General features: G+C 41.8%; 1 protein-coding gene across 3 annotated transcripts in view; it reads left to right on the top strand.

The window, feature by feature from the left end:
* Positions 1-27,839, top strand: part of CCDC91 (coiled-coil domain containing 91) — a 138,273-nt gene that overhangs the window by 16,806 nt on the left and 93,628 nt on the right. For all 3 annotated transcript variants that reach the window (XR_015728787.1, XM_060684135.2, XM_087873312.1), the window contains 5 exons: positions 1,815-1,857; positions 4,566-4,647; positions 7,026-7,150; positions 8,042-8,218; positions 8,910-9,014. Coding sequence is in view for 2 of the 3 variants with exons in the window: in XM_060684135.2 (XP_060540118.2) it covers positions 1,828-1,857; positions 4,566-4,647; positions 7,026-7,150; positions 8,042-8,218; positions 8,910-9,014 (519 nt within the window). In the remaining variant the exon portion in view is untranslated. The remainder of the gene's footprint in view (positions 1-1,814; positions 1,858-4,565; positions 4,648-7,025; positions 7,151-8,041; positions 8,219-8,909; positions 9,015-27,839) is intronic.

Consider the following 27,839-nt stretch of genomic DNA (forward strand, 5'->3'; position numbering starts at 1 on the left):
ATAGAACCCCTGAATAAACACAAGCTAACTGTTATAGGAAAGCATAGTTATGAGATTGTTCTTTTCACCCTATTAATCTACCTAAAATGTTGTGTACCATTACCTGTTTTTCTGAACAGGTGGATAAACTTCCAAATTAGGTAGTTTTAATTTTATATCTCTACTAGATTTGTATCCTGCCTTTCCTCCAAAAGTAGAAGGCACTGTACATATTTTTTTCACAGCAATAACCTGTAGTATAGTTTGATCTAAGAGGTAGTAGTCACTCAGTCAGTTTCTACAGCTGAGGGAGCATAGATGCAGTCACCAGGATTCAATTCAATAGGTGTTTACATTTTGTTAGCAACCAAAGAAACAGACAATCCTTGACTTATAACCTTTCATTTAGCAACTGAGCACAGGTAGTCCTCGTCTTATGATGGTTGACCGTTCAAAGTTACAATAGCACTGTAAAAAGTGACTTATGACCATTTTTCACACTTATGGCCATTGCAGCCATCCCCATGATGACATGATGAAAATTCAGATGCCTGGAAACTGGTTCATATTTATGACGGTTGCAATGTCTCGAGGTGGCTCAGCGGCTAAGACGCTGAGCTTGTCGATCAGAAAGGTTGGCAGTTTGGCGGTTCGAATCCCTAGTATAGGTCTGTGTGACCTAGGCCCAAGTAGGCATTATCAGACACAATCAGTTCTAAACAAACATATTTTATTAGAATAGCTGAGAATTAACTCATTCTCAGCGTAGTCCAAACTAATTCAAAACAAATTCTTCATAACACAATTCTTCAGCCTTATCACCAACCTTGGTCTCATTAGACAACCTGCCAAAGGCTTTTCTTGGCAAAAGTTCAGAAGCAGAAGACACTGACAAGAAATAAATGCAGCAAGACAAGAAACAAATCTATCAACGTTGTTTTCCGACAGCCCAAGAGCCGTTGCTGGTCTTTTAAGCCTTATGGGAGGAGCCAATCATCTCTTGGCCTTACTCCCGAGTCGTCCTTTTTGCTTGAGCTGCTCTTGCCTTCTGGCAGCTCTTCTCATGCGTGCAGTAGGAACAGGCTCCTCCTGTTCCTCTGCCTCTCTGCTGTCAGCTTCTGGAGGCTCCAGAGTCCGCACATCACTCCCAGATGGCCCTGGCCCCATCTCTGCCTCTGATGCAGAGCCCCCATCCGGGCCTTCCCCAGCCTCCAGGACAGGCCCATGTTCTTCCTCAGCTGACTTCGCTGCCAGCTCCGCAGGCTGCTGGTGGACCACAACAAGGTCTTCTGCGTGAGCAGGGGTTTGTATAAGATGACCTCCAAGGTCCCTTCCAACTCTGTTACTGCTATTTCATGTCATCTCCTTTTGTGACTTTCTGACAAACAAAGTCAATGGAGAAACCAGATTCACTTAACAACCGGGCTATTAAGTCAACAACTGCAGTGATTCACTTACCAACTAGGGCAAGAAAGGTCACAAAATAGAGGCAAAACTCACTTAACAAATTTCTCACTTAGTAACATAAATTTTGGGCTCAATTGTGGTTGTAACTCGAGGACTACTTATACTTGAAGAGAAAACGAGAGTTCTATATTTTTCATTCAACATCCTAGTGTCCTGAATTTTTTTTTTATAAAACCCCAGCAATATATCTTTATATTGAGGGTCTGATTTGCCCCAATTCTGTACTTCATTTGTAACTGTATTGTTAACTATTAAATCTAGATTTTGAAGGCAGCTGTAATAGACGAGTCAAACTTTATGTTATATAAAAGAAAATAAATTATGAGTAGAAAGGAGACATTAATTCTTACTGTGTTTTTGTTCTCTAGGTATTCCTGAAAAATGGATGATGACTATTTTGGAGGATTTGAGGTATGGAAAATAGGAATAGTGAAATATTCACCCATGATATTTTCAATAGTCAAAGCTACGTAGGACACTCTAGCAGTCAAAATTCGAAAGCAGAGCAATTGATTATGTGATAATTATGCAGTCATCTGTAATGTGCCAGTTTCTAATTTATGTCACTTTATTATGGTTTTATCAGTTGCTATTATTATTGAGCCTGTCATCTGCACCTCTGTAACCGTCTGGTTTGGTTCTGCAACCCAACAAGACAGACACAGACTTCAACGGATAATTAGAACTGCAGAAAAAACAATGGCCACCAACCTGCCTTCCATTGAGGACCTGTATACTGCACAAGTCAAAAAGAGGGCTGGGAAAATATCTACAGACCCCTCACATCCTGGACATAAACTGTTTCAACTCCTACCCTCAAAACGACGCTATAGAGCACTGCACACCAGAACAACTAGACACAAGAACAGTTTTTTCCCGAATGCCATCACTCTGCTAAACAAATAATTCCCTCAACACTGTCAAACTATTCATTAAGTCTGCATTACTATTACTATTAATCTTCTCATCGTTTCTATCACCCATCTCCTCCCACTTATGACTGCATGATTGTAACTTTGTTGCTTGCATCCTTACAATTTATATTGATTGTTTCCTAGTATGATTCGATTACTTATTTTGTATCCTATGACTATCATTAAGTGTTGCACCTTATGATTCTTGACGAATGTATCTTGTCTTTTTATGTACACTGAGAGTATATGCACCAAAGACAAATTCCTTGTGTGTCCAATCACACTTGGCCAATGAAGAATTCTATTCTATTAAGAAGGACAAGAAAACACAATTTACACTTGAAATGCCCGGGACATTCAAATACTTTTCTGAATATCATTAGGTAACATTTCTCCAAAATGTTCAGAACTGGACTATAAATGTTTAGCACATTTGAGGAATCTTTAGCTTCAATCTTTTGATTGCTTTTGCAGACTAGCTTATATTTGTTCCCCCTCTTTACCAAATTGGCTTATTCTTGTGTTTTAAAAGTGACCTATTTTGTCGGAGTCCCAGACTTCTGCATCCTGATATTTGATGGTTCTTTCCTTGAAGGAGGTCTTCTTAAGTCCTTCATAGCCTGAAATCCTGGCTGCGGAAGGAAATTGGGTCTGGTTGATTGCATGCTGTAAAGTCACCGGTGCCACATTTTTTTGTGGGGGTGGCATTTCATCTCTGCCCCCACCCCTTTTTTTTCCTAACAGAGTGCCAAAAGTTAGGAATACAGGAAGCTGGTTTATACCGGTTGGGGGGGAACCATGCCAAGAGAGTGAATTTCCTGACCGTTGGGCCAATGTTTTAATATAAAGTTATGCCAAACTTCACATTTTTATATAAGAAAATATTTTTGGCATAAACAAACAGCCAATCAGGATAAAGTAACAGTGCGCTTTTAAATGCTCATGGACTAGTAATCAAGGAGAGAAGCAACCTAGAATTAAGGAGAAATTTCCTAACAGTGAGGACAATTAACCAGTGGAACAGCTTGCCTCCAGAAGTTGTGGGTGCTCCCTCACTGGAGGTTTTGAAGAAGAGACTGAAACCCGAAGACCAGTGGCCGGTGCGCATGCCCATAGAGAGGGATCTGCATGCCACCTCTGGCACGTGTGCCATAGGTTCGCCATCACGGGTATAGGATCTTCTGCTTGAGGAGAGGGTTGGACTAGAAGATTTCTTAAGGTCCCTTCCAACTCTAATCTGTAACTGTCTAGTAAAACAGGTGGAAGATGTCACACTATTTGATTCTGTATTATACTATACTATACTATATAATTCATTTGTTGAAGGCGCCAGGCAGATTTTGATGTGACTGTTTTCTCTAGCATCAGATTATTGATGAATATGCTCTTTGAAAGATAAATACGCGGATGACAAGACCAACTAAACTGCAGTGTTAGCAAAAGTTAAAATAGCATGAAAATGCCTTTCAACCAAAATAGCAGGATCGATAAAAATCAATGATTTTTTTTAAAAAAATCAAAAAAATCAGATTTTTTTGATTTAAATCGGATTTTTTTGATTAAAATCGGATTTTTTTGATTTTTATCGCATTTATTTTAATAAAAAACTTTTGGGGTAAAAATCTATCGTAAGATAGTTTTCTATTTAAGATACATAAATAATTTACTTTATTCAGCATGAAATGGACCTTAGTTATGTAGCATGAGGTTGTATATTCTGCAACACTGGGACTATCGGTGAGCCAACAGTGGGTCAAAGGAGTAGCAGTTGCTCTTTAAAAATTATGATTTAAATCGAGTTGATTTAAATCAAGCCTTTTTACTAGTGGTTTAAATCATGATTTAAATTGTGATTTAAATCAACTCGATTTAAATCAAATCCACCCTGCAAAATAGTATTAAAAATGGTGCCATGAAATAGCCATGACCAGCATCTGGGGAGCCGAAGCCCACATGTAAGGCCTACATTGCAAAACGTAAATAGTCTGAGGGGAAAAAAAAAAACTAGATTTGATTTAGTTCGCTCCAAGTACAATTAAATAAAAGCTCATGCCCATTTATGTTGTGAAGCTCCTCTTGGAAGTGTGGCTCAACACACGAGGCACACTGGAAACGGAGTGGCACTGCTTGGAAATTCTTCAAATGAATGATGGAGCAGTGAAGAAAACCTTGTCCCTAGTTTAACAATATGCCTTGCACTTTCAGGCTGCAGACATTTTTTTTAAAGATGGAAACGGTGAACCCCAGACAACATCTCCTGCTATTCCTTGGGCGGCATTTTCCACAGGTAAATAGAGAAATACTGGTAATTTGTGTGTGGGTGTGGGTCTTCTTATGAGTTTTTCTGACTACTTTACTGGGGGCGGTGTTAAGAGAGGAATCAGTCTGGAATCATTACATTCCCACAAGCGAAATCCAGCCACTCTTGAATTCCGTTAACTCTGATTTAGTGCTATTGATTTAAAACCAGAGCTGTTCCTATTGGGTATCCTTCCAGAGAAAATTAGAAAAGGAAATATCTATTTGATTATACATGTAATGACAGCTGCAAGGATTGTTTTTGCACAAAATTGGAAAGCAGAGAAAATCCCTCTAGAAGGAGAAGTAATTAAAAAAAGTATTAGACTGTGCAGAAATGAATAGATTAACTATGATGATTAAAGAAAGAATATTTTAAGATATGGGATCAACTTTATCATTAGTTAGAAAAGAGGTATAGATAAGTTAACTAATAGTTATGCAAAAATGGTATGATTAGAACATTGTATTTTTGGAGATATATTGTAACAGATCGGGTGACAGTGAAGAGAGAAGAATTTGCAAAAGGATGATGCTATGGAGGAAACACCGAGATGTCGCATGGAAAAAATGATTGATGTATTAAATGTTTGTCTGTGTATAAAATAAAAAAACTTTTTCCAAAAAAACCTCACTTCTGATTTAGTGCTGACCATTAGATGAGTAGATTCTAGTGAATAGGCCTGAGCAAAAAATCTTAGTGGCAACTTCGTGTGTAGTCCTGAAACTTTGCGTCTGACATTAAGGTACGTTAGTCCTTCCTTTTATTTCATACTTACATACACAGGCATATACACTACGATGGAGATATATTAGTTTAATTAGTATAGCAGAAGCATCTTAGGCAGAGGTGGTATTCAGCCGGTTCAGACCGGTTTGCCCGAACCTGTAGCAGAAATTTCCCACTTGCCCACCTGCCCCGGCTCTATGCTATCCTATTTAGGCACGTTTTTGAGGCTGGGTGCATGTGTGGAAGCACAGCGAAGCAGGCGCACGCACGCACGGCGAACCGGTAGTAACATCATCCAAAACCCACCGCTGATCTTAGGCCAGTGTTTTTCCAAGTTGGCAACTTTAAGGTGAGAGAACTTCAACTTCCAGAAGTTTTGAAACTAAAGAAAGTTTAGTTTGAAACTTTCTAAAAGACTCCACTAGCTTTGAGTTTCTTCACTGTAACTGATTGGAATAATCCCATAAAAGATGAATTCAATCATCTTGAACCTTTCAGAAGGAAAGCGAAATTCTCATGCTTATAAATGCTTTAATAAAATAATGTTTCCAACCAGTACCGTCTTTATAATAAGGGTTATTACAGTATATTTTCCCCATAAGTATAAAATTACCCAGTAGTTGTCTTAGGGTTCTCAAGATGCCTTACCCGATAATCTTCATAACAATTTAGCGAGATGTTGCGAACAACTTAGTGAGAAGTTGTGTAGTGGAGAAGAAGTCAAGAATTAGATGTTTGATTCTGAGGAGGAATGGAGATTTGAGCTATGGATTTACCATAGTGCAATTTTATCCTTCTGTCGGTATAGAATGTGAAAAAAAAGCTAGACCTCATGCAAATTCACTCCGGGTTGTGCAGGGTAGACAGACTCCAATTAAGCAATATCTGTTTGGCATACTGCCTAAGCCATTTTCCAAATCAGCATAACTGCAGAATGTATAGAATTCTTGTTATATACATTTATTTGGCTTCCATAACCTTTCTGCTTTGATTTTTTTTTTAAGGCAGAATATTTTATTTTTATTTTTATATTTTTCAATGTATCAACTAGGATCGTTTACCCTTAAAAATCAGACAATTATTTTTTTTATGAAGCATTTTTCTATTCCTCTTGCGTTCTTGCCAAATATATGCATAAAAATACGCATTGTATTTGGGGAGTATTTATAGCAAACTCTTCTTTTTGCAAATAAAACAATTTGAAACTTTCCCTCACGATGTTCGCTTGCTCTTATGCTCTCTTACGTTAAGGAAACTTACGAGAATTGGTAGTATTTTATTTTAAAAAAGAAATGCATATTTCTTTACATTTCTTTACATTTTACACACTCTGTGTGTGTGTTGTGCATATGTATGTTTGTAAGCATGTGTAAATGATAAACTATTTTTTGGTAAGTAAAGACATGCAGGACGAACATATCTTATCCTGAATTTTCTCGCAGCAATTTCAGTAAGCAAATTTGTGTTTTATTTATATTGTAATCCATGGTAATTCGTTGAATTCCTTTGGCTAGTACACCAAGTTGCTATTTTTAGCTTTTGCAGAAAGATACAAGTTTTTTTAAAAAAACAGATGTCTTATTGAATTTCTTTTCCTTTCACTTGCATTCCTTTTTCTTCCTTGTTTTTACCAATAGTGCCTGAAATTCTTGTACCGCCAACTGTTTCTGCCGAGCTGCTTTCGAAACAAGCTCCAGCTAACGTACCGGCAGACTCTCAACAATCACCCAATACTTTAAGTGAAGCTGATCTTAAAGAGCAGGTAAAATGAATTTTATGATTATTTTTTTTTATGCATGAAACAATACTTTTTAAACACACCCACCAATTTGTAAATAAATTGTAAGTAGAGAAAGACTAGCGGGTGATAGGATAGCTGTCTTCGGGTAGTTGAAGGACTGTGACAGAGAAGAACGGGAAGAACTGAAGGCAGGATAAGAAGGAATTGTTGGAAGCTCGTCAGAGGAAGATCAAACCTGGAACTAAGGAGAAATTTTCTGAAGTGAAAACAATTAATTACTGGAAGAACTTGCCTCTGGAAGTTGTGGGTGCTTCATCACTATAGGCCAGGGGTCTGCAACCTTAAACACTCAAAGAGCCATTTGGACCCGTTTCCCACAGAAAAGAAAACACCGGGAGCCACAAAACCCTTCCTGGGCTTGACTATTTCTTGAGCAGCCACAAAACTAGCATATGTAGTTGAATTAAACGTTCTGTTTTCTTCTGAAACTTTTCTTTTCTTGGATTTATCCATGGTTGGCCTACCAGGGGTTGAAAAGCTCAATAAATCACGTGCCGGGCGGATGTTGCACATTGGTGGTTGTGACGCATATTTTGAGTGACGGAGCCACAGCAGAGGGGTGAAAGAGCCACATGCGGCTCCAGAGCCGCAGGTTGCTGACCCTGCTATAGGCTTTCAAAGAGATATCGGAGAGGCATTTTTTTTCTTTTTCTTTTTTTTATAAACACTTTATTAAACTTTTATTACATTAAAAACATAAAAAAAAATTCACTCAACAACAGCTAATTGTGGTGTTTTTCTTGTGACAATAAATGAATGATTGTAAGTCTAGGACTATCTCTATGTTTAAACATCGCATGATTAAATCTGACACCTGTACACCTCACTATTCTGTTGTCTTCCATAAAATAGGTTCCCTTATCCATTGATCCTCCGTTGACTGAAAATCTAGAAAGAGCATCTGCCAATTACGACGAAACTGATACGAAACCACGACTGAGTGATTCTGAAAAGCATTTTCAACAAACCCTTTCAGCCCTGGAAAGTAAACTTAAAACAGCAGATGAAGAAAAAGCTAGAATAAAAAAGGTACAGCTACAAGTCTACAGAATGTTCCATCCATATCTGTATGTGGTTATCGATCTTGGCAGGAGTGGGGAACAATGGCCCATAGGTGGGTTTCAGCAGGTTCTGACCAGTTCTGGAGAACCGGTAGCAGACATTTTGAGTAGTTCGGAGAACCGGTAGTAAAAATTCTGACTGGCCCCACCCCCATCTATTCTCTGCCTCCCAAATCTCAGCAGATTGGGAGGAAATGGGGATTTTGCAGTAACCTTCCCCTGGATTGGGGTGGGAATGGAGATTTTACAGTATCCTTCCCCTGCCACGCCCACCAAGCCACGCCCACCAAGCCATGTCACAGGTAGTCAAAATGGCGCACGGAGAGCCGGGGCGCATGCGTGGGGGTGGCGGGGCACATGCACGAGGAACACACATGGGGCCAGTGTGCATGCACGGGGAACATGCTTACATTGCATTTTGGGGATTGGGGCATGGGCGCATGCATTTGCACGCGTGCACGTTTTGGGCACTTGGCACCAAAAAGGTTAACTATCACTGGTATAGGGTCTCCTGCTTTAGCAGAGGGTTGGACTAGAAGCCTAGAAGCTGCCTTCCAACTCTTTTGTTATTTTGCATTCTATTCTGTAAGTTGGACCCTGAGGTGATAATTATAAAAGAGATATGCTTTAATATAAGTCGTAATTTTTTTTTTTTTTAGGAGTTAGAAGATCTTTTGGAAAAACACAGAACTTTGGAAACCAATTACCTGAAAGAAAAAGACGATAAATTAATTTCACATAAGGATATACACAACAAGCTCCAGGTAACGTTTTAAGATTTTTATTTGCTGAGGATATTCTTAATTGCTCTGGTAATTTATAGGCCTAACCATAAAGAATGATACAATAGAAAATAAAATGCATCTGTTTAAAAAAGAACTAAGGGGTTTTAACCAAACTTGGTACACAGATGACTTGCTCTCTGGAAAGAAATACTATGGGGGTAAGACACCCCAACACCGCTCGGGTGTGTGTGTTCTGTTAAGATACAGCCTGTTGTGCCTTAAAATGGCATCTACTGTACTGCCTTAAAATGGCTTCTACTGTGCAGCACAGTGGCGTTGCCATGGTAACGGCTTCACAGTACTCCACAAGGGGGCTCCCTCTGGTAAGGGGGAAAATCCTAATACAGGATTGAGATAAATAAATACCCGGGCAACGCCGTGTTATCAGCTAGTAGAAAATAAAATGCATCTGTTTAAAAAAGAACTAAAGGGCACATAGCTAATTAAAATAGTGTCTGTTATTCCATTTACCTAACAGTTTGTGCTGGTTGTAACCCTCCTTCACGACTCTTTTAAAACATGTCTCGTTTAATATTGTAAGCTGCTCCGAGTTACCCTACGGTAAGATGGCCAATAAATTTGATAAATAAATGAAACAAAGCATTGTATTTATACCAGTGGTGAGTTGCCCCTGGTTCGCACCGGTTCTATAGAACCGGTAGTAAAACTGGCGGGAGGCTCCACCCACCGACCCCGACGTCATCAAAATGCTTCTGCGCATGCACAGAAGCTTCTGCGCGAGCGGCCCCGTTGCGAACCAGTAGTAAAGGTAAATAGAACCCATCCCTGATTTATACAACCATCTTTAAAATCCCATCACTGTACTGAGAACTAAAAAAAAAAAAATGTACTGGGGTCAATTTCTTCGTACAGAAAAACAAGAAAACGCAGAAATGAGAAATATGAAGATGGATCCATATAAGAAACTCATCACAGCACAAGCCATAACAGATGGATTGGTTTTAATTCAAAGATGTGTTCAAAGCTCCTCCCTTACCCTAGTTCAGGGGTGGGCAAATGTGGTCCTTTTACGACCTGTGGACTTCAACTCCCAGAATTCCTGAGACAGCCAACCTGGCTCAGGAATTCTGGGAGTTGAAGTCACACAGGTCATGAAGCGGCCATATTTGCCCACCCCTGCCCTAGTTTGTTTGTTTGTTTGTTTGTTTGTTTGTTTGTTTGTTTATTTGTCAGATTTATATGCCGCCCTTCTCCCGTAGGACTCGGGACGGCTCAGAACAATAAAACAACCCGACAATAGATAAAATTAGATAATATTAAAAACCAATTAAAATCCCCAAATCCCCAAGTTAAAATCCATGGCAGATCAGGGAAGTTGCTGAAAGAGCCATGTCTTTAGGTCGGCCGGAAGATGCGGAGGTCGGGGGCCATCCAGAGCCCGGTTGGCAACCCATTCCAGAGGGTCGGTGCGACCAGAGAGAATGCCCTCATCCTGGGGACCACCAGCTGACACTGTCTGGCTGAGAGGACCCGGAGGAGGGCAGCCCTATGTGAGCGCACTGGGTGGTGGGAGGCCGGTAGGAGGTGATCCTGCAAATATCCCAGGCCCATGTCATGAAGGGCTTTATAGGTGAGTACCAGCACCTTGAAGTGGATCCGGAGGACCACTGGCAACCAGTGCAGCTCGCGCAATAGTGGTGTTATATGAGAGTAGCGGGATGCACCCGTAACTACTCGCGCGGCCGCATTCTGGACCAGTTGGAGCCTCCGGGTGCACCCCAAGGGCAGCCCCATGTAGAGGGCATTGCAGTAATCCAACCGAGAGATAATGAGAGCATGAGTGACCGTACGGACTGTATTTTAAACTCCAAGGAACCTTCATTGCTAAGGATCTTGTCCAGTTTTTGTGTTCACAATAAAACTTGAGTCCAGAGGAATAAGGGAATGAAACTTTTAACAGATTAACAGAGTTGGAAGGGACCTTGCAGGTCATCTAGTCCAACCCCCTGCCTACGCAGGAGACCCTACATCTGCCTCTACCTAGGATCGAACTCACAACTTCCTGATTGTGAGGCAAGAGCTCCACCTCTAGGTCACAGCAGCTGGCATTTTAGGAGTTCCGTTGCTTGTTTTCTTTGTGGAAATAGAATATGGACTTCACTAGTTCTGTGTTCTGACCTAGGCTTCCCAAGAGCATGAAGAGGACTCCTTGTCCTGACAAAAAACCCTTTTTATTAAGTTACTGTGAATTCCTCTCATTCACATCCAGCAAAGTCTTTCAAGGGAGAATTTACAGTCACAGACCTTATCTGGCTTGGAGAGCTGCCAGGCTGATATCTTCAAAACTTGGCAAGAAATCTCTGAGAGTCACAAATCAATTACGTGAACTAATTGTCTCCTGCAAACTCCCCTCCCCTTTCGCTCCTCTTTATTCCCTATGGGAGGGGCCATTCACTGTCCACCTGTGCCTTTACTCCGGAGTCGGCCCTTGTTCCTTAGCTCTTCCCTTCTCCTGGCAGCTCTGCGCATGCGCACATCAGGAACAGGCTCCAGCTGTTCTTCTTCCCCACTGATGTCCGACTCCGAAGGCAGCTGATAACTGTCGGACGGCCCTGGCCCCCTCTCTGCCTCTGACGCAGAGCACTCATCAGAGCCTTCCCCAGACTCCAGGAGTGCCTCATGTTCCTCCCCAACCTCCTCACTGGCCGCTGGTGGGCCTCAACATTCTGGATTCCATTTTGGTTTCACCTTCTCTGGTGTTAGGGACCAGCACCTGCGACCACACAGCAAGTCAGCTGAAAAGTACAGCCGTACAGCTTGTCAGCAACTTCTTTTCAGCGAAAACAGCTGGCTCGGGCACTGCATAACTAAGAGAAGAAAAACCGGCATGAATCAGGGACTTGGTATTTTTCCAGACGAATCTGTAGGTACTTGAGAGTCTTTGGGAATCTCACAATGAGTATAAAAAGGGCAAAAGCTCTCAGGACTTTGTAGAAGCTTAGCCAATGTATCGTGGTGGAATAAGTTCACATGGGCCAAACGAACATGTAAGAAAAGTTCCTTTAACTAGTTTTAACCAAGATCAGAAGATGTTCACTGTAACAGGACATGCTTCAGTTTTCATGCAGCAGCCCCGAACCGTGGAAGATGAAAATCAAATAGGGTACTTTGTGGAAAGTTTCCACTGAATCCAGGGGTGGGCTTCAAAAATTTTGGCAAGGGGTTCTCTGCCCGGTTGCTGGGTGGGCATAGCCATGGTGGGCGTGGCCTATTCGGTCTCCTGCACCACGGCGGGGTGTGTGTGTGTTTTTGCCCTCCCCAGGCTCCAGAGGTTTTCCTTGAGCCTCCGAGAGGGTGAAAATGGCCTCCCCAGGCTCCGGAGGCCCTCCGGAGGCCGGAAACGGGCCCATTTCCAGCCTTCCTAAACTTCTGGTAGGCTGTTTTTTGCCCTCCCTGAGCCTCCGTGCACTTACCTGCATCCAAAATAGGCTGCGTGGGGACTCCTGGGAGGGGTGGGGTGGGCGGGGCGGGGCCAGCCAGTAGTGGGATTTGGGGGTTCTCCAAACTGCATAGAATCTTAGCTAGAGGTTCTCCTGAATCCCTGTGAACCCCCAGCAGCCCATCCCTGACTGAATCCTTTTCAGGTATAAGTGCTCTCCATTTTGGCTAATCAGTTGCCCAGATGTGGCTCCTTCCAATAGGGGAGTTAATCACACATACTTTCTCCAGCCTTTAAGTCTCCAATATTTACTATATGCTTTGCATAGTCCGCCTACATCTCCCGGAAGGAGCATTGGAAAAATTTAAGTCTAATTTTTCAATTGTAAAATCCGTTCCAAAACCCATATTATGTATATATTTAGAATCTCTCAGTAAGATCATGTTCTTGAAAAACAATGCAACTTATGCGGTTTGGGCTTCTCTTTTCAAACATCGTTGCAATATTTTTTTCTTTTAGCATTGGCAACCATTGTCTCCTTTTCTGAATTAAACTCAAATCTTGGATTTGATTTGGAAGCCTTAAATCACCTTCTTTTTTTTCTACTTTCATATCTTAAAGTTGGAAGAATTCTCGCTACAGTTCACTATATCCCTGTTATAATTAAGAAACAATGGTAAGAAATGATTCAGAAGAGCATCATCGTCATTGCTGACATTTAGCACAAAAATAGCCGTGGATTTCTTTTATTCTGAATAATCGCATGTATTCACGGATTGAGTTGCTAACTGACAATATAGAGAAGGTAGAGCCAGCCCCACAAAATTTTCGTGAGAGAGGTTAAGTTACTCAAAGGAACTAAAGGTAAAGGTTCCCCTCGCACATATGTGCTAGTCGTTCCCGACTCTAGGGGGGCGGTGCTCATCTCTGTTTCAAAGCCGAAGAGCCAGCGCTGTCTGACGATGCCTCCGTGGTCATGTGGCCAGCATGACTAAACACCAAAGACACACGAAACGCTGTTACCTTCCCACCAAAGGTAGTCCCTATTTTTCTACTTGCATTTTTTTACGTGCTTTTGAACTGCTAGGTTGGCAGAAGCTGGGAAAAGTAACGGGAGCTCACCCCGTTACGCGGCACTAGGGATTCGAACCGCTGAACTGCCGACCTTTCTGACTGACAAGCTCAGCTTCTTAGCCACTGAGCCACCATGGCCCAGTACTCAAAGGAGCTAAAGAACAGCAAAAACTCGAAGTTATCAATTCCTCTGTAGTGAATACAAAATAGGGATTGGATCAGGAAAGAGAGTGAACCACTGCAAGAGGAGAATTTTGCATATTAAAAATATATATATTCTGTCAAGAATTAGTGTGACAGTTGAAAAGTCACCAATTAATTAAAAAAATATGGCTTATCATTTTAAATTTATTAATTAATCAATTACATATAAATAAAGTCACCTGTCTTTGAGATAATTGCAAAAAACGTATATAATGAATTGGAAAAACCACACTTGTTAAAAAGAAAATTAACTAGAACCAACATAACCTTTTTAGATCATGACATGCTACTTTGTTGTTGTTAGTTGTGAAGTCGTGTCTGACCCATCGCGACCCCATGGACAACATTCCTCCAGGCCTTCCTGTCCTCTACCATCCTCTGGAGTCCATTTAAGCTCATGCCGACTGCTTCAGTGACTCCATCCAGCCACCTCGTTCTCTGCCGTCCCCTTCTTCTTTTGCCCTCAATCGTTCCCAGCATTAGGCTCTTCTCCAGTGAGTCCTTCCTTCTCATTAGGCGGCCAAAGTATTTGAGTTTCATCTTCAGGATCTGGCCTTCTAAAGAGCAGTCAGGGTGGATCTCCTCTAGGACTGACCGGTTGGATCACCTTGCAGTCCAAGGGACTTGCAGGAGTCTTCTCCAGCACCAGAGCTCAAAGGCCTCAATTCTCAGCCTTTCTTATGGTCCAACTTTCACAGCCATGATAACGTATCAGATATAAAATAGTTCAAATCAAATCAAATAAATAGAATTGAATCAACTTGATTATAGAGGCCCTCAAAGAGGCCATCTTGATTATAGAGGCCATCTTTTGCATTGGGCCTTCAGGCCTGCCATAAAGTTGTTTAAATCCCTTTAAATCCCATAAAATGGTTTAAATTTTCCAAACAAGTGTTCCTCTTTATTGAAGAGTATTATGTAACTTTTAGTATGGTGTTGTGTCTTCAGTCAACAAAACATTGTTTAATGCTCAAAAACCATAGAACCATTGTTCTTGAGAAATCATTCCTTGGTATTATATGCTAAATTGAGAACATTTTGAGAAGTGAACTTGATGAAGCAGCTTCTCTGTCGAGTTCCAAATCTTATCTTCACTTATAAGAGGCTGAATTCTTGATTCTGAAATGGCAATAAAGATGCAATGAAAGTAGGAATTAGGCAGTGGTGAAATCCAATTTTTTTTTACTACCGGTTTTGTGGGTGTGGCTTGGTGGGTGTGGCAGGGGAAGGATACCGCAAAATTCCCAAATCCTGCCCACTCTGGGGCCAGCCAGAGATGGTATTTGCCGGTTCTCCAAACTATTCAAAATTTCTGCTGCCAGTTCTCCAGAAGCTGTCAGAACCTGCAGGATTTCATCCCGGGAATTAGGATACAGTAGAGGAAGCCACGAATGTTGAAGGTGTTGTGGTCCGCCAGCAGCCTGCGGAGTTGGCAGCGGAGTCGGACAGCAATGAGGCTGAGGAAGAACATGGGCCAGTCCTGGAGGCTGGGGAAGGCCCGGATGAGGATTCTGCGTCGGAGGCAGAGATGGGCCCAGGGCCATCGGGGAGTGATGTGCAGACTCCGGAGTCTCCAAAGGCTGACAGTAGAGAAGCAGAGGAACAGGAGGAGCCTGTTCCTAGTGCACGTATGAGAAGAGCTGCCAGAAGGCAGGAGCAGCTACAGCAGAGAGGACGACTCGCAAGTAGGGCCAAGAGATGATTGGCCCCTCCCAGAAGGCTTAAAAGACCAGCAATGGCTCTTGGCCTCTTTGCCAGAAAACAACCTCTGAGAGAATTGCTTCTTGTTTGGGTGTAGTTATTTCTTCTGTTCCTGAACTGTTGCCAAGAAAAGCCTTTGGCAGTTTGCCTAATTATCCCAAGGTCAGAGATAAACTAAAGACTGGTGTTTTGAGGACTTTGCTTTCATTTCATTTAGAATAAGGTGAGAATGATTTAATTCTCAGCTGTTTTAATAAAATCTGTTTTGTTTTTTGGAACTGTTTTGCATTTAATATCAACTTCGTGGGCCTGGGTCACAACAGGCGACATGAGAGCGTTCCAATATTTGAGGGGCTGCCACAAAGAAGATGGGGGTCAACCTAGTTTCCAAAGCACCAGAAGGCAAGACGAGAAAGAATGGATGGAAACTAATCAAGGAGAGAAGCAACCTAGAACTAAGCAGAAATTTCCTGTCAGCAAGAACAGTTAACCAATGAAACGACTTTTGCCTTCAGAAGTTGTGGCTGCTCCATCAATGGAGGTTTTCAAGGAAAGATTGTACAGCCATTTGTCTGAAATGGTATAGGGCAGTGATGGCTAACTTTTTTGATATCGCGTGCCAGGAAGGGGGGGGGGAGGTTCGCGCACATGCGTGCCCAAACCCATAATTCTAGGCGCTCACGTATGCACACATGACCCCCCTCCTCCCCGGTCCTGGCACGTGATGGCCCAGTAGGCCCATTTTTCTTTCTCACCTGGCTCCAAATCCTCTCTATGCATTTGGGGAGGGTGAAAACAGACTCCCCCACCTCCTCTCTAGGAGTCTCTGGAGGCTGGGGACAGCAAAAAAGTCACTTCCTGTCCAACTGGAAGTTGGGAAACGGGCCTTTTTGGGCCTCCGAGAGGGTGGGAAGGCTGTTTTCGCCCTCCCCAGACGCATAGAGAGGATCTGGAGTCAGGTGAGAAAGAAAAATGGGCCTCCCCCATTTCCCCAAGCCTTCTGGAGGCAGGAAACAGCCTATTTCCCTACTTCTGGTGGACCCAGAAGGCCCGAAACTCAGCTGGCTGGTGCCAGAGCTGAGCTGGGATGCCCACTGATATGGCTACGCGTGCCACCTGTGGCACGTGTGCCATAGGTTCACCATCACGGGTATAGGGTCTCCTGCTTGAACAGGGGGTTGGACTAGACGTCCTCCAAAGTCCCTTCCAACTCTGTTATTCTGAATCGGAATCTGGAACTCCTAGTCGTTCGTTAATAATTAAAGTATGTAGGATGATCTTCTGTAGGTTGGTAGATCTGAATACAAGCTGCTGGGTAAGGTAGGTTGGGTGTGTATCTTGGAGGTGGGTGATTTCTGTGAGGAAAAATACTAGAAAATGTATGTGGTTTTCTTTTTTAAAAGTAATATGACTTGCATCCTGTTAAATACCATCTTCTAACAAAATATTTAGGTTGGTTTTAGGTGCAGACATTGAGGAGACAGAACCCGAATAATGAAAAATAGTGTTAAAAACCTACTATATCTGCCTGTGAATTGGTAGATGAGATTCCTGGAATATTGTCAAGTTTAGGAAGAGCTTGGAATTATGCTGTGCCAGTGGGTGGAAATTTACTTTTTTAGTCACTAAAGTGGGTTTTGGCTGTTTATTTGGAGAGATTTTATGTTTATGATGATACCCTCCTCCTGCCTATTTCCCTTCAGTTTTTCTGCCAGGGATCTGCTGTCAATTCTTCTTCTTCCTTTTTTTTTATATTTTACCCTACAACATTGTTCTTTGACCCACTTGTAATTATGAAGTTGCTCAACCAGCAAGAGTAGAGTTGAATAAAACATATCAGAATTCATAAAACAACTCTGCCGTTTGGCCTGAGTTTAGTTTATTTTTTATCAGATAAAATGCGTCAGATAAAACCGACCCCGTTCTTCTGTCCTTAGGGCAGAAAGAGATGTTGTTAGTTGCGAAGTTGTGTCCGACCCATCGCAACCCCATGGACAACGTTCCTCCAGGCCTTCCTGTCCTCTGCCATCCTCTGGACTCCATTTAAACTCGGGCTGACTGCTTCAGTGACTCCATCCAGCCACCTTGTTCTCTGCCGTCCCCTTCTTCTTTTGCCCTCAATCATTCCCAGCATCAGGCTCTTCTCCAGTGAGTCCTTCCTTCTCATTAGGTGGCCAAAGTTTGTTTTATTGTTTTATTAGATTTATATACTGCCCTACTCCCGAAGGACTCAGGGCGGTGAACAGGCACAAAATAAAATACATAGTTTCAAAAGTTAAAAACATAATTAAAACCAGATTAAATAATTTAGCCCGAGACAATTAAAAATCCCAATAATTTAAAACAGATTAAAATTTCGATTTAAAAGAATTTTAAAACAGGGGAGAAAATTAGGCCAGGCCGGCTTGCTGGAATAGGAGAGTCTTAAGAGCACGGCGGAAAGTGCGCAGATCCGGGATCCTCCGTATCTCTGGGGGGAGCTCGTTCCAGATAGTGGGTGCCCCCACAGAGAAGGCCCTCCCCCTGGGGGCCGCCAGTCGACATTGTTTAGCTGACAGCACCCGGAGGAGCCCCTCTCTATGAGAGCGTACCGGCCGGTGGGAGGCTGCTTGTGGTAGTAGGCGGTCCCGTAAAGTATTTGAGTCTCCTCTTCAGGATCTTGCCTTCTAAAGAGCAGTCAGGGTTGATCTCCTCTAGGACTGACCGGTTTGTTTGCCTTGCAATCCAAGGGACTCGCACTTGGGTTGCTGCAAAACAGTAGCAGAATAAATCAAGCGTTGATGCTTTTTTAAAGGGCTGGTGATATAATACATTCTTCTTAGTGTAGCGTTTAAGTTTTGTACAATTTAATTCAACATATTTTGTCTGTGTGGGTTAGTGATATTAGTTATCCGGATAAGGGAGAGGCCGAAATGCTCATAATGGGATTTTCATTGTAATTCACTTCTTGAGTATTTCCCAGTGGGAAGTCAGATTCCTTCTTCTCTGGGTTAATTGTCTAGTATGTCTAGTAATTATTTAGTATTTCTAGTCTAGTGAAAAGAAGGGCTGCGGGTGGGGGGGGTGATATGATAGCAGTGTTCCAATATTTGAGGGACTGCCACAAAGAAGATGGGGTTTGATCTATTTTCCGAAGCATCAGCCAAGAAACAATATCCTGTTTCCCCGAAAATAAGACATCCCCTGATAATAAGCCGAATCGGGCTTTTGAGTGCATGAGCTAAAATAAGCCTCCCTGAAAATGAGCCCTCCCTGAAAATATTTAAACGATGAGCTGGAAATCAGGTAAGACGGCAAGAGGAGCCCAGTCTTGCTCCATGTGCCCCAAAATAATAAGACCTCCCTGAAAATAATGTCAGAGGCAATTAGCCCTGTTACCTTCCTGGGGTAATTGCCTGGATCGTGGCATTTTCCTTGTGTATACCTTTGAAAAATAAAACCGGAATACATCTTCTAATAAACTCATATTTATTGTAAAGAAAATAAAACATCTAACTATCTAAATAATTAATTGTTACATTTTTGCAAAGTTCCTACCGGCTACTTCTCAGCAGCCGGACGTCTCTGGCAAGAGAACAAAGAAAAGTGTGAAGTAGAAAGAAAGGAATGCGGATATATGTAGTATCAGTAACTGATAAGAAATTTTGGCAAGCTACGGAAAGTCTGACAGTCCAGAAATAATGAGCTCTGCTGGTAAATACAAAAACGCAGCGACAAATAAGGCCAAGCACTTATTTCGGGGTTCAAAAAAATATAAGACGGGGTCTTATTTTCGGGGAAACATGGGTAGGTGGAAACTAACCAAGGAGAGAAGCCACCTAGAACTAAAGAGAAATTTCCTGACAGTGAGAACAATTCACCAGTGGAACAGAAGTTATGGGTGCTCCATTACTGGAGGCTTTTAAGAAGAGTCACTTGTTTGGAATGCTATAGATCTGCTTGAGTAGGGGTTGGACTAGAAGACCTCCAAGGTCCCTTCCAACTCTGTTATTCTGTTAATTGCTGTGGCTCCTCCAGATTAACCCACCACACACACAAAAAAGCCTAGTTTGTTCAGTGAATAGATGATGCTCATATTTTAAGAACAGTCAGCTCCATGTTACTCTTTTGAGATTAGAGACTGAAGATGTAGCTTCATCCTGGCCTCAGGTTTTGCATTTTCTCTTTCTTGCACATGTGATGGCCAGGATCTCATGTCTTCCAGTTTGGGGTTACTGAATAGTAGCTGAAGGATTAGGTGTCTAGACACTTAAACGTTCAGTAATATTCTGACTCAGTCTTCTAAGTATAGAAAGTTATTTATTCTTCCATAAACATTTGGATATTAACAATTTCAAGATGGATGCAATTATTTCAGAGGCTTCCTCAAGCTAGAATCATAATGAGTAAAATTAGATTATAGCTTAAAAACCACTATAAAATTGATGATAAAACTTAAAGCAAGAGCTTAGCTCTTTTATTTCAGGGAGGCGTTTAATCTTAAATTTCAGTTATGTTGTGCCCTTTAAAATAAACTCTTATGAAATGAAAAGAGTTATAATGCCTAGAATTATGTTTTCTTAAAGCTAAATATATAGGCTTTTTTGGTCAGACACTGTGCTTTTCTGTGTAAAATAATAAACCTGAGATGAAAATATAAGATTATCAAGATAAGTGTGAGTGGAGTCTGGTAGAAGCTGCTGAACCAATGAAAAGACATGGGTTATGCTTCCATGAAACGAAATGTGAGAAAGCAGAATGAATAACAGGATGGAACTTCAATTATTGTCAATTACTGAAGGTCCATAGAACATAGAATAAGAGAGTTGGAAGGGACCTTGGAAGTCTTCTAGTCCTACCCACTATTTGAGCAGGCAACCTATAGCATTTCAGACAAATGGCTGTCCAGTCTCTTCTTCAAAACCTCCAGTGATGGAGCACCCACAACTTCTGAAGGCAAGCCATCCCACTGGTTAATTGTTCTCACTGTTAGGAAATTTCTCCTTAGTTCTAGATTGCTTCTCTCCTTGATTAGTATCCATCCATTGTTTCTTGTCTTGCTTGTGCCCTGGGATCTGAATTTCTGTACAGTATCGTCGTCGTTGTTAGTAGCGAAGTCGTGTCCGACACATCGCGACCCATGGACAATGTTCCTTCAGGCCCTCCTGTCCTCTACCATCTCCCAGAGTCCATTTAATTTCACGCCGACTGCTTCAGTGACTCCATCCAGCCACCTCGTTCTCTGTCGTCTCCTTCTTCTTTTGCCCTCAATCCTTCCCAGCATTAGGCTCTTCTCCAGTGAGTCCTTCCTTCTCATTAGGTGGCCAAAATATTTGAGTTTCATCTTCAGGATCTGGCCTTCTAAAGAGCAGTCAGGGTTGATCTCCTCTAGGATTGACCGGTCCTTGAGTATTTGAGTTTCCTGTACAGTGTACAGGAATCTAAATGGAAACATCTTGGAGAGGTAGTTTGAACCATCTAAGGAAAGGAGGTCTAGCTTGTCTAGCAGTCTAACAAAGAGAAGGACTAGGGGTGACATGATGGCAGTTTTCCAGTACTTGAAGAGCTGTCACAGAGATGAGGAGATCGACGTATTCTCCATAGCACCCGAGGATAGGACAAGAAATAACAGGTAGAAGATTATTGAAGAGAGATTCAACCTAGAACTAAGGAGAAATTTCCTGACAGTGAGAATGATTAATCAGTTGAAGGGCTTGTCTCCAGATGTTGTGGGTGCCCCATCACTGTTGTTTTTTAAGAAGAAATGGACACTGTCAAACTATTTACTAAGTCTGCACTACTATTAATCTTCTCATCGATCCCACCACCCATCTCCTTCCACTTATGGCTGTATGGCTGTAACTTTGTTGCTTGTATCCTTACTATTTATATTTATATTGTTTCCTGATTGTTTATTTGTACCCTATGACTATCATTAAGTGTTGTACCTTATGATTCTTGATGAACGTATCTTTTCTTTTATGTACTCCGAGAGCGTATGCACCAAAGACAAATTCCTTGTGTGTCCAATCACACTTGGCCAATAAAGAATTCTATTCTATTCTATTCTATTCTATTCTATTCTATTCTATTCTATTCTATTCTATTCTATTCTATTCTATTCTATTCTATTCTATTCTATTCTATTCTATTCTATTCTATTCTCCAGAAGAGTATAGGGCAGAGATGGCTAACCTTTTTGCCATCATGTGCCAAAAGCGGGGGGAGAGAGGGGGGTTTGTGCATGTGCATGCCCACTCCCATAATTCAATGCACCCTGCCCCCCCACATGCGTGTGTGACCCCCCCGCGCTCCCCCCACTTTTGGCACGCGATGGCATGGTGGGCCCGGTAGGCCTGTTTTTCGCCCTCCCCAGGCTCCAGAGGCTTTCTTGGAGCTTGGGGAGGGCGAAAACGGCTTCCCCACTCCTCAGAGGCCTCTGAAGGCCAGAAATGGCCCACTTCCCAACTTTCAGTGGGCCCGGAAGGCCCATTTTTCACCCTCCCCAGGCTCCAAAGGCTTTCTAGGAGCCCGGGTAGGGTGAAAACTGCCTTTCGCACCCCCTCCGGAGGCCAGAAACAGCCCGTTTCCTGACTTCTGGTTGGCCCAGAAGGGCTGAAAATCAAGTGGCCGGCGCACATGTGTGCTGGAGCTGAGCTAGGGCAATGCTCGTGTGCCCACAGATACGGCTTCACGTGCCACCTGTGGCATGCGTGCCATAGGTTCGCCATCACGGGTATAGGATCATGAGCAGAGATTTGGACTAAACCTCCAAAGTCCCTTCCAATCCTATTATTCTGTATTCTTCCTGGTCCTGTTTCGTAGCAAGCCCTACAGAGAAGTTGCTGTTTAGAAAATGCATTTTTCCTAACAGATTTGTCTGTACAGCTGTTGGTGTCAGTATAATTATCACATTTGGACATTTAAAGCTTTGTATTTTTCCCCTTAATAATTGTTAAGGGGATAAATGGGAGAGGGTTTTGTAAACCATGAAAAATCACGGATCAAAGATAGACCCATTAAAAATTTAAATCTTAACCCCCAAATTAAGGGCTAAACGGTTAATATAAACTTTCTTAACAATAGGCTGTAATCCTTTGGATAGTGCTTCAGATTTTCAACACATTTTCATTCTGTCACTCCTTAAATTGGGTTGCCCGAAGAAAGCTCTGATACCCAGATGACAGATCCATTAATCTTCCATTACACAATCCACAACGTGTCTTTTTTTTCCCTAACACTTCTATTACAACAGAGATTTAGCATCACCTTTTTTAAACTATAGTCTACTTGGCATAAATATAATACTGAGCCTGTTATACTTCCCTCTTTAGACAACAGCGTTTTGATGGATCTTCTGCCTTGAGCAATTCTGAATGTGTCTGAACTCGGAAAGACGAAGGATGACATTTTCAGTACGATTCAATACAATATATAGGAGCTGAATTACACAACCTCAGCACTGCGAAAAAACCCCTAAGCAACAGGAACATAAGGCACTAATTGCCTAACTATTGCAATTGAAGGATCTCCCATGTTGAACATCTGGGCTTTCTCTGCAACAAATACATTGAATAATAAAAGGCTGGCATTTTTTATTTTATTATTTTTTTTTTATTTTGGCATCGCTACAGTTAATTCTCATTTTGATTTTAAAAGAAGATGAATGGGGAATGGAAACAGTTCTTTTGTCAGCCCTCCACCTGGAGTGTACATTTCAGCTCTTCCTTTTGGTGACACAGTTTCACCCACTGATTTCAAAATTAAATATACATTCATCCCTACCCATCACACTGTCCCCTTGGGGGTTAAGCGTTGTTAAACAGATTGCAGAGAAGGAATGAAGACATTGTAAATCCAAGAAATTAAAAGCCTGGGATGTGAAAAAAAAATGTATCTAAAACTAGTTTGCTCTGATGTACATTTCCATACCTTTGGATGCTTGCAAATTATCCTTATATTGGTTGTTGTTAGTCGCGAAGTCGTGTCCAACCAGGGGTGAAATCTAGCAGGTTCTAACAGGTTCTGGAGAACCGGTAGCAGAAATTTTGAGTAGTTTGGAGATACCACTCTGGGCCCAGAGTGGGGTAGGAATGGAGATTTTGCAATATCCTTCCCCCAGGCGGGGAGGGAATGGAGATTTTGCAGTATCCTTTCCCTGGAGTGGGGTGGGAATGGAGATTTTGCAATATCCTTCCCTTGCCACGCCCACCGTGCCACACCCACAGAACCGGTAAGGAAAAAAAATTGGATTTCACCCCTGTGTCTGACCCATTGCGACCCCATGGACAACGTTCCTCCAGGCCTTCCTGTCCTCTACCATCCTCTGGAGTCCATTTAAGCTCACACTGACTGTTTCTGTGACTCCATCCAGCCACCTCGTTCTCTGCCATCTCCTTCTTCTTTTGCCCTCAAACTTTTCCAGCATTAGGCTCTTCTCCAGTGAGTCCTTCCTTCTCATGAGGTGGCCAAAGTATTTGAGTTTCCTCTTCAGGATCTTGCCTTCTAAAGAGCAGTCAGGGTTGATCTCCTCTAGGACTGACCGGTTTGATCGCCTTGCAGTCCAAGGGATTCTCAGGTGTCTTCTCCAGCACCAGAGTTCAAAGGCCTCCATTCTTTGGCGCGCAGCCATATGTGTGTGTGTTTGTATTTGTATATATATCTATATATATCTATATCTATATATACTTTGCTTAAAAACTCATCTCTTTTTTAGGAGCTTATTAATTCCACCCGTCCATGATTTTCTTGATTTTTCCTTTCCAATTTACCTGCTTACTCTTTTCCCCCATTTTTTCTTTTTTTTTGGCAATCTGATTCATTCTTTCTATATGTCCAGTCTATTAGCATCCTTTGTTCACATTGGGCACTCATTCTTAAGTTCAATCTTCATTCGTTCAGCACTTATTCTCTTGATCCTTTCTCTTCTCGTTCTAACACGTGCTCTTCCTATATGTTCCATTCCTACCACTATCAACTGACTATCATGAATCTCACGCCCATAAAACCAAATGGCCAGAAGCAAACAGCCATTTCCACAGGTTTTATCAACCATCTCTTCCAGGAGACCACACACTGTCCACTTTTAGAACACAGAATAACTGTTGGAAACGGCCTTGGAGCAGGGGTGGATTCTAATTTTTTTTATTACTGGTTCTGTGGGCGTGGCTTATTTTGTGGGCGTGGCTTGATGGTCATGTGACAATTCTTTAGGATTTAGCAGAGGTACTGGTCTACCAGGCTTTTAACTGCTTGCAGAGCTGTACAGGTCTACCCATTTATTTTTGCAGGCACTGGTCTACTTATGTATTTTTGCAGGCACTGGTCTACCCATTTATTTTTGCAGGCACCGGTCTACTCATTTGTTTTTGGAGGCACCGGTCTACCACCAAACTCCTTTTACCACTGATCAGCTGTAGGGCGGCCCTTTGAAGCCCCGCGGCAAGAGTTTTTCCTTATAGCCCATCAGCTGGGACTCAGGAAGCAGCAATAGATTGGGGGTGGGGCCAAATAAAAGGTAAGAATAACACGGGGGGTGGGTGTGGGGGGCGGGGCGGTGAGGGGGGCAGAAATGGTTCGGTGATGTCATATCGTCACCGCTATGGCTCGGCAGAACCGGCCCGAACCGGGAGGAACCCACCACTGCCTTGGAGGTCTTCTAGTCCAACCCCTTGCTTGAGCAGGAGACTCTATATATCATCTCAGACAAATGATGGATAGTGATGATTACTACAAGGAAAAAATTTGCTTCCATGTTTGTGCAATCTTTTCAGGGAAGGGAGAGGAAATTGCTATATCTCTCTATATATAAAAGCGAAAACCACTCACGCCATAATCACGAAATCTCCAGAACCGTAAAGCCTACAAACTTGAAATTTGCCACGTATGTTCCCCTTGGCTTCTAGGTGCTCACTAAGAAAGGATTTTTCGAAATGACCATCAGAGCATTAGTATTTATTAGCATTAGTATTATAACACGCTCTGATGCTAATTAGTTAGACGTTCTACTCTCCCTCCCAACTTGAAAATAACTCTCGAGAGAAGGGTATAGGATAGGGGAGGCTTCTGTGGGGCAAGGCTGAGGGAGAGAAGGTTATAGGATAGGGGAGGTTTCTGTGGGGCAAGGCTGAGGGAGAGGAGGGGATAGGCTAGGGGAGGATTCTGTGGGGCAAGGCTGAGGGAGAGAAGAGGAGAGGAGAGGCCGATTGTAACTACTCATTAATTTTCAAGCTGTAAGTGTCCATTTATCAACCCCGATCACAGTTTCGTTGTGATCCAGCTAGTCTTTGATGAAACTTCACTTTCTTTCCCTATAGATGAAGTAGGTTTATGTCTATCTATTAAGTCCTGGCGTGCACGTGTGTATCTGACAAGGCCGTGTTGCCAATCTCCATGTTCACATCTAGAACATACCGAATTTGCCGTGATTTAAATCACACGTAGCTCTCCTTAAATTTGAAGCAAGCAGCACTTGTACAATAGGCTTGAGTTAGCCTTATGCGTCACATATAATTGATTGTAATTCCTTCCAGCAAATTGCTGTGCTAACAATCATTTCCAAGATTTCTTGCTCAGCAGAAAGGATATTTTTCAGGCCAGTGCTGAGTCGCTTTTGTAAAAATAGTTTCGCCGCTAGGTAGGCCAATTTCTTTGAAAGCAACCTTTGTATGTTGATACTCTGTGTAAATGATGTTTAAACATCCTATAGATCTAGTTACACATCAATTAGAAAACGTTCGTTCAGGCCATTCTGGAGTGGGCATGGATGAATACCGAAATATTTTAATTATGCTGCTTATTGTTGATATTCTTGAATTTGGCATTATGTTGCTTTTTAAGTTCTTAGATATGATTTCAATAAGAGGCTGCTTAAGAACCGGAAAAAAAAAACATGGTAGAAGAAATTCTTCTTTATTTCACTGTAGTTTCCCAAAAAAGATTCTTCCGTGAGCATTTCTGAAGATTGGAAGAGTACGAATGGACCAAAGCTGAATTGTTAGATCAGGAGTGAGCAAATACGACCTGTTGACTTCAACTCCCAGAATTCTTTAGTGAGCCTCCTGGCTCAGGAATTCTGGGAATGGAAGTCCACAGGTCGTAAAGGGGTTGTATGAACCTACCAAGTGGGTCAAATTTTGTCTCCCCAATGTCATCTCAGCAAATGGAAATTTCATTTCAAATTTTGATGGCAGTTTGGGTCAGCCATTTTGCGGATTGTGGAAATTCAATAGGAACGGGGTAATTATTTCTATGTGCTTTCCCACTTCAAGTAAGATTTTTTTCTTTTAAAAAATAAATCTGTAGCTGAGATTATTTGGAGCTTTTAAAAAGTCTTTTGGGGTGCATGCCTCTCATGTGGTACGTGAAAGATTATTTGTACATTTTGTGTGTGTATGGTAGATTTGTATGTGCGTGCACAGGGTTTATGAGGCAGAAGAGCAAAAAGAATAAATCGGATTAATTTCACACACTTTAGTTTGTAGCCTAGTGACACTTTTGGCCACTAGAAAGTGAGTACAAGGAATTTCAGCTCTTGCATCGATGAAAGTTTTACAGCTTGTTGAAGGAGAATGGAATGGAATGGAATGGAATGGAATGGAATAGAATAGAATAGAATAGAATAGAATAGAATAGAATAGAATAGAATAGAATAGAATAGAATAGCAGAGTTGGAAGGGACCTTGGAGGTCTTCTAGTCCAACCCCCTGCTCAGGCTGGGAACTCTATACCCGTGATGGCAAACCTATGGCACACGTGCCCGAGGTGGCACGCAGAGCCATCTATCATCTCTATCTATCTATCTATCTATCTATCTATCTATCTATCTATCTATCTTTCTATCTATCTATCTATCTATCTATCTATCTATCTATCTATCTATCTATCTATCATTGATCTATCATCTATCTATATCTATCTGTCTATCTATCTATCATCTATCTATCATCTCTCTCTCTTATCTGTCTATGTGACTATCATCTATCATCTCTATCTATCTCTATCTATCTATCTATCTTTCTATCTATCTATCATTGATCTATCATCTATCTATATCTATCTCTCTATCTATCATCTATCTATCATCTCTCTCATCTATCTATCATCTATCATCTCTATTTATCTCTATCTATCTATCTATCTATCTATCTATCTATCTATCTATCATCCATCCCTCCTTCCCTCTCTCCCTTCCTATCTACCTATCCATATCTAAGATTAAATTTAAGATTAAATAAAAGATCATACGCTTCCAAGCTATAAAATGCTCTGTGTTGTCAAACTAGAGACACACTGAATGTGAGATCCTTGGTGCCCTCTAAGCTTTGGTGGTTTTCTTACAGATATTTTATTACCAAACTTTTTTTTTTAATAAAAATAATAAAGGCAGGATACTAATTAATTAATTAAATGCCTTTATTCAATAACACTTCTAGGCCAAGTTGCCA

Source organism: Pantherophis guttatus, chromosome 7, assembly GCF_059756535.1.
Source record: "Pantherophis guttatus breed Tessera chromosome 7, ASM5975653v1, whole genome shotgun sequence".
Lineage (NCBI taxonomy): Eukaryota > Metazoa > Chordata > Lepidosauria > Squamata > Colubridae > Pantherophis > Pantherophis guttatus.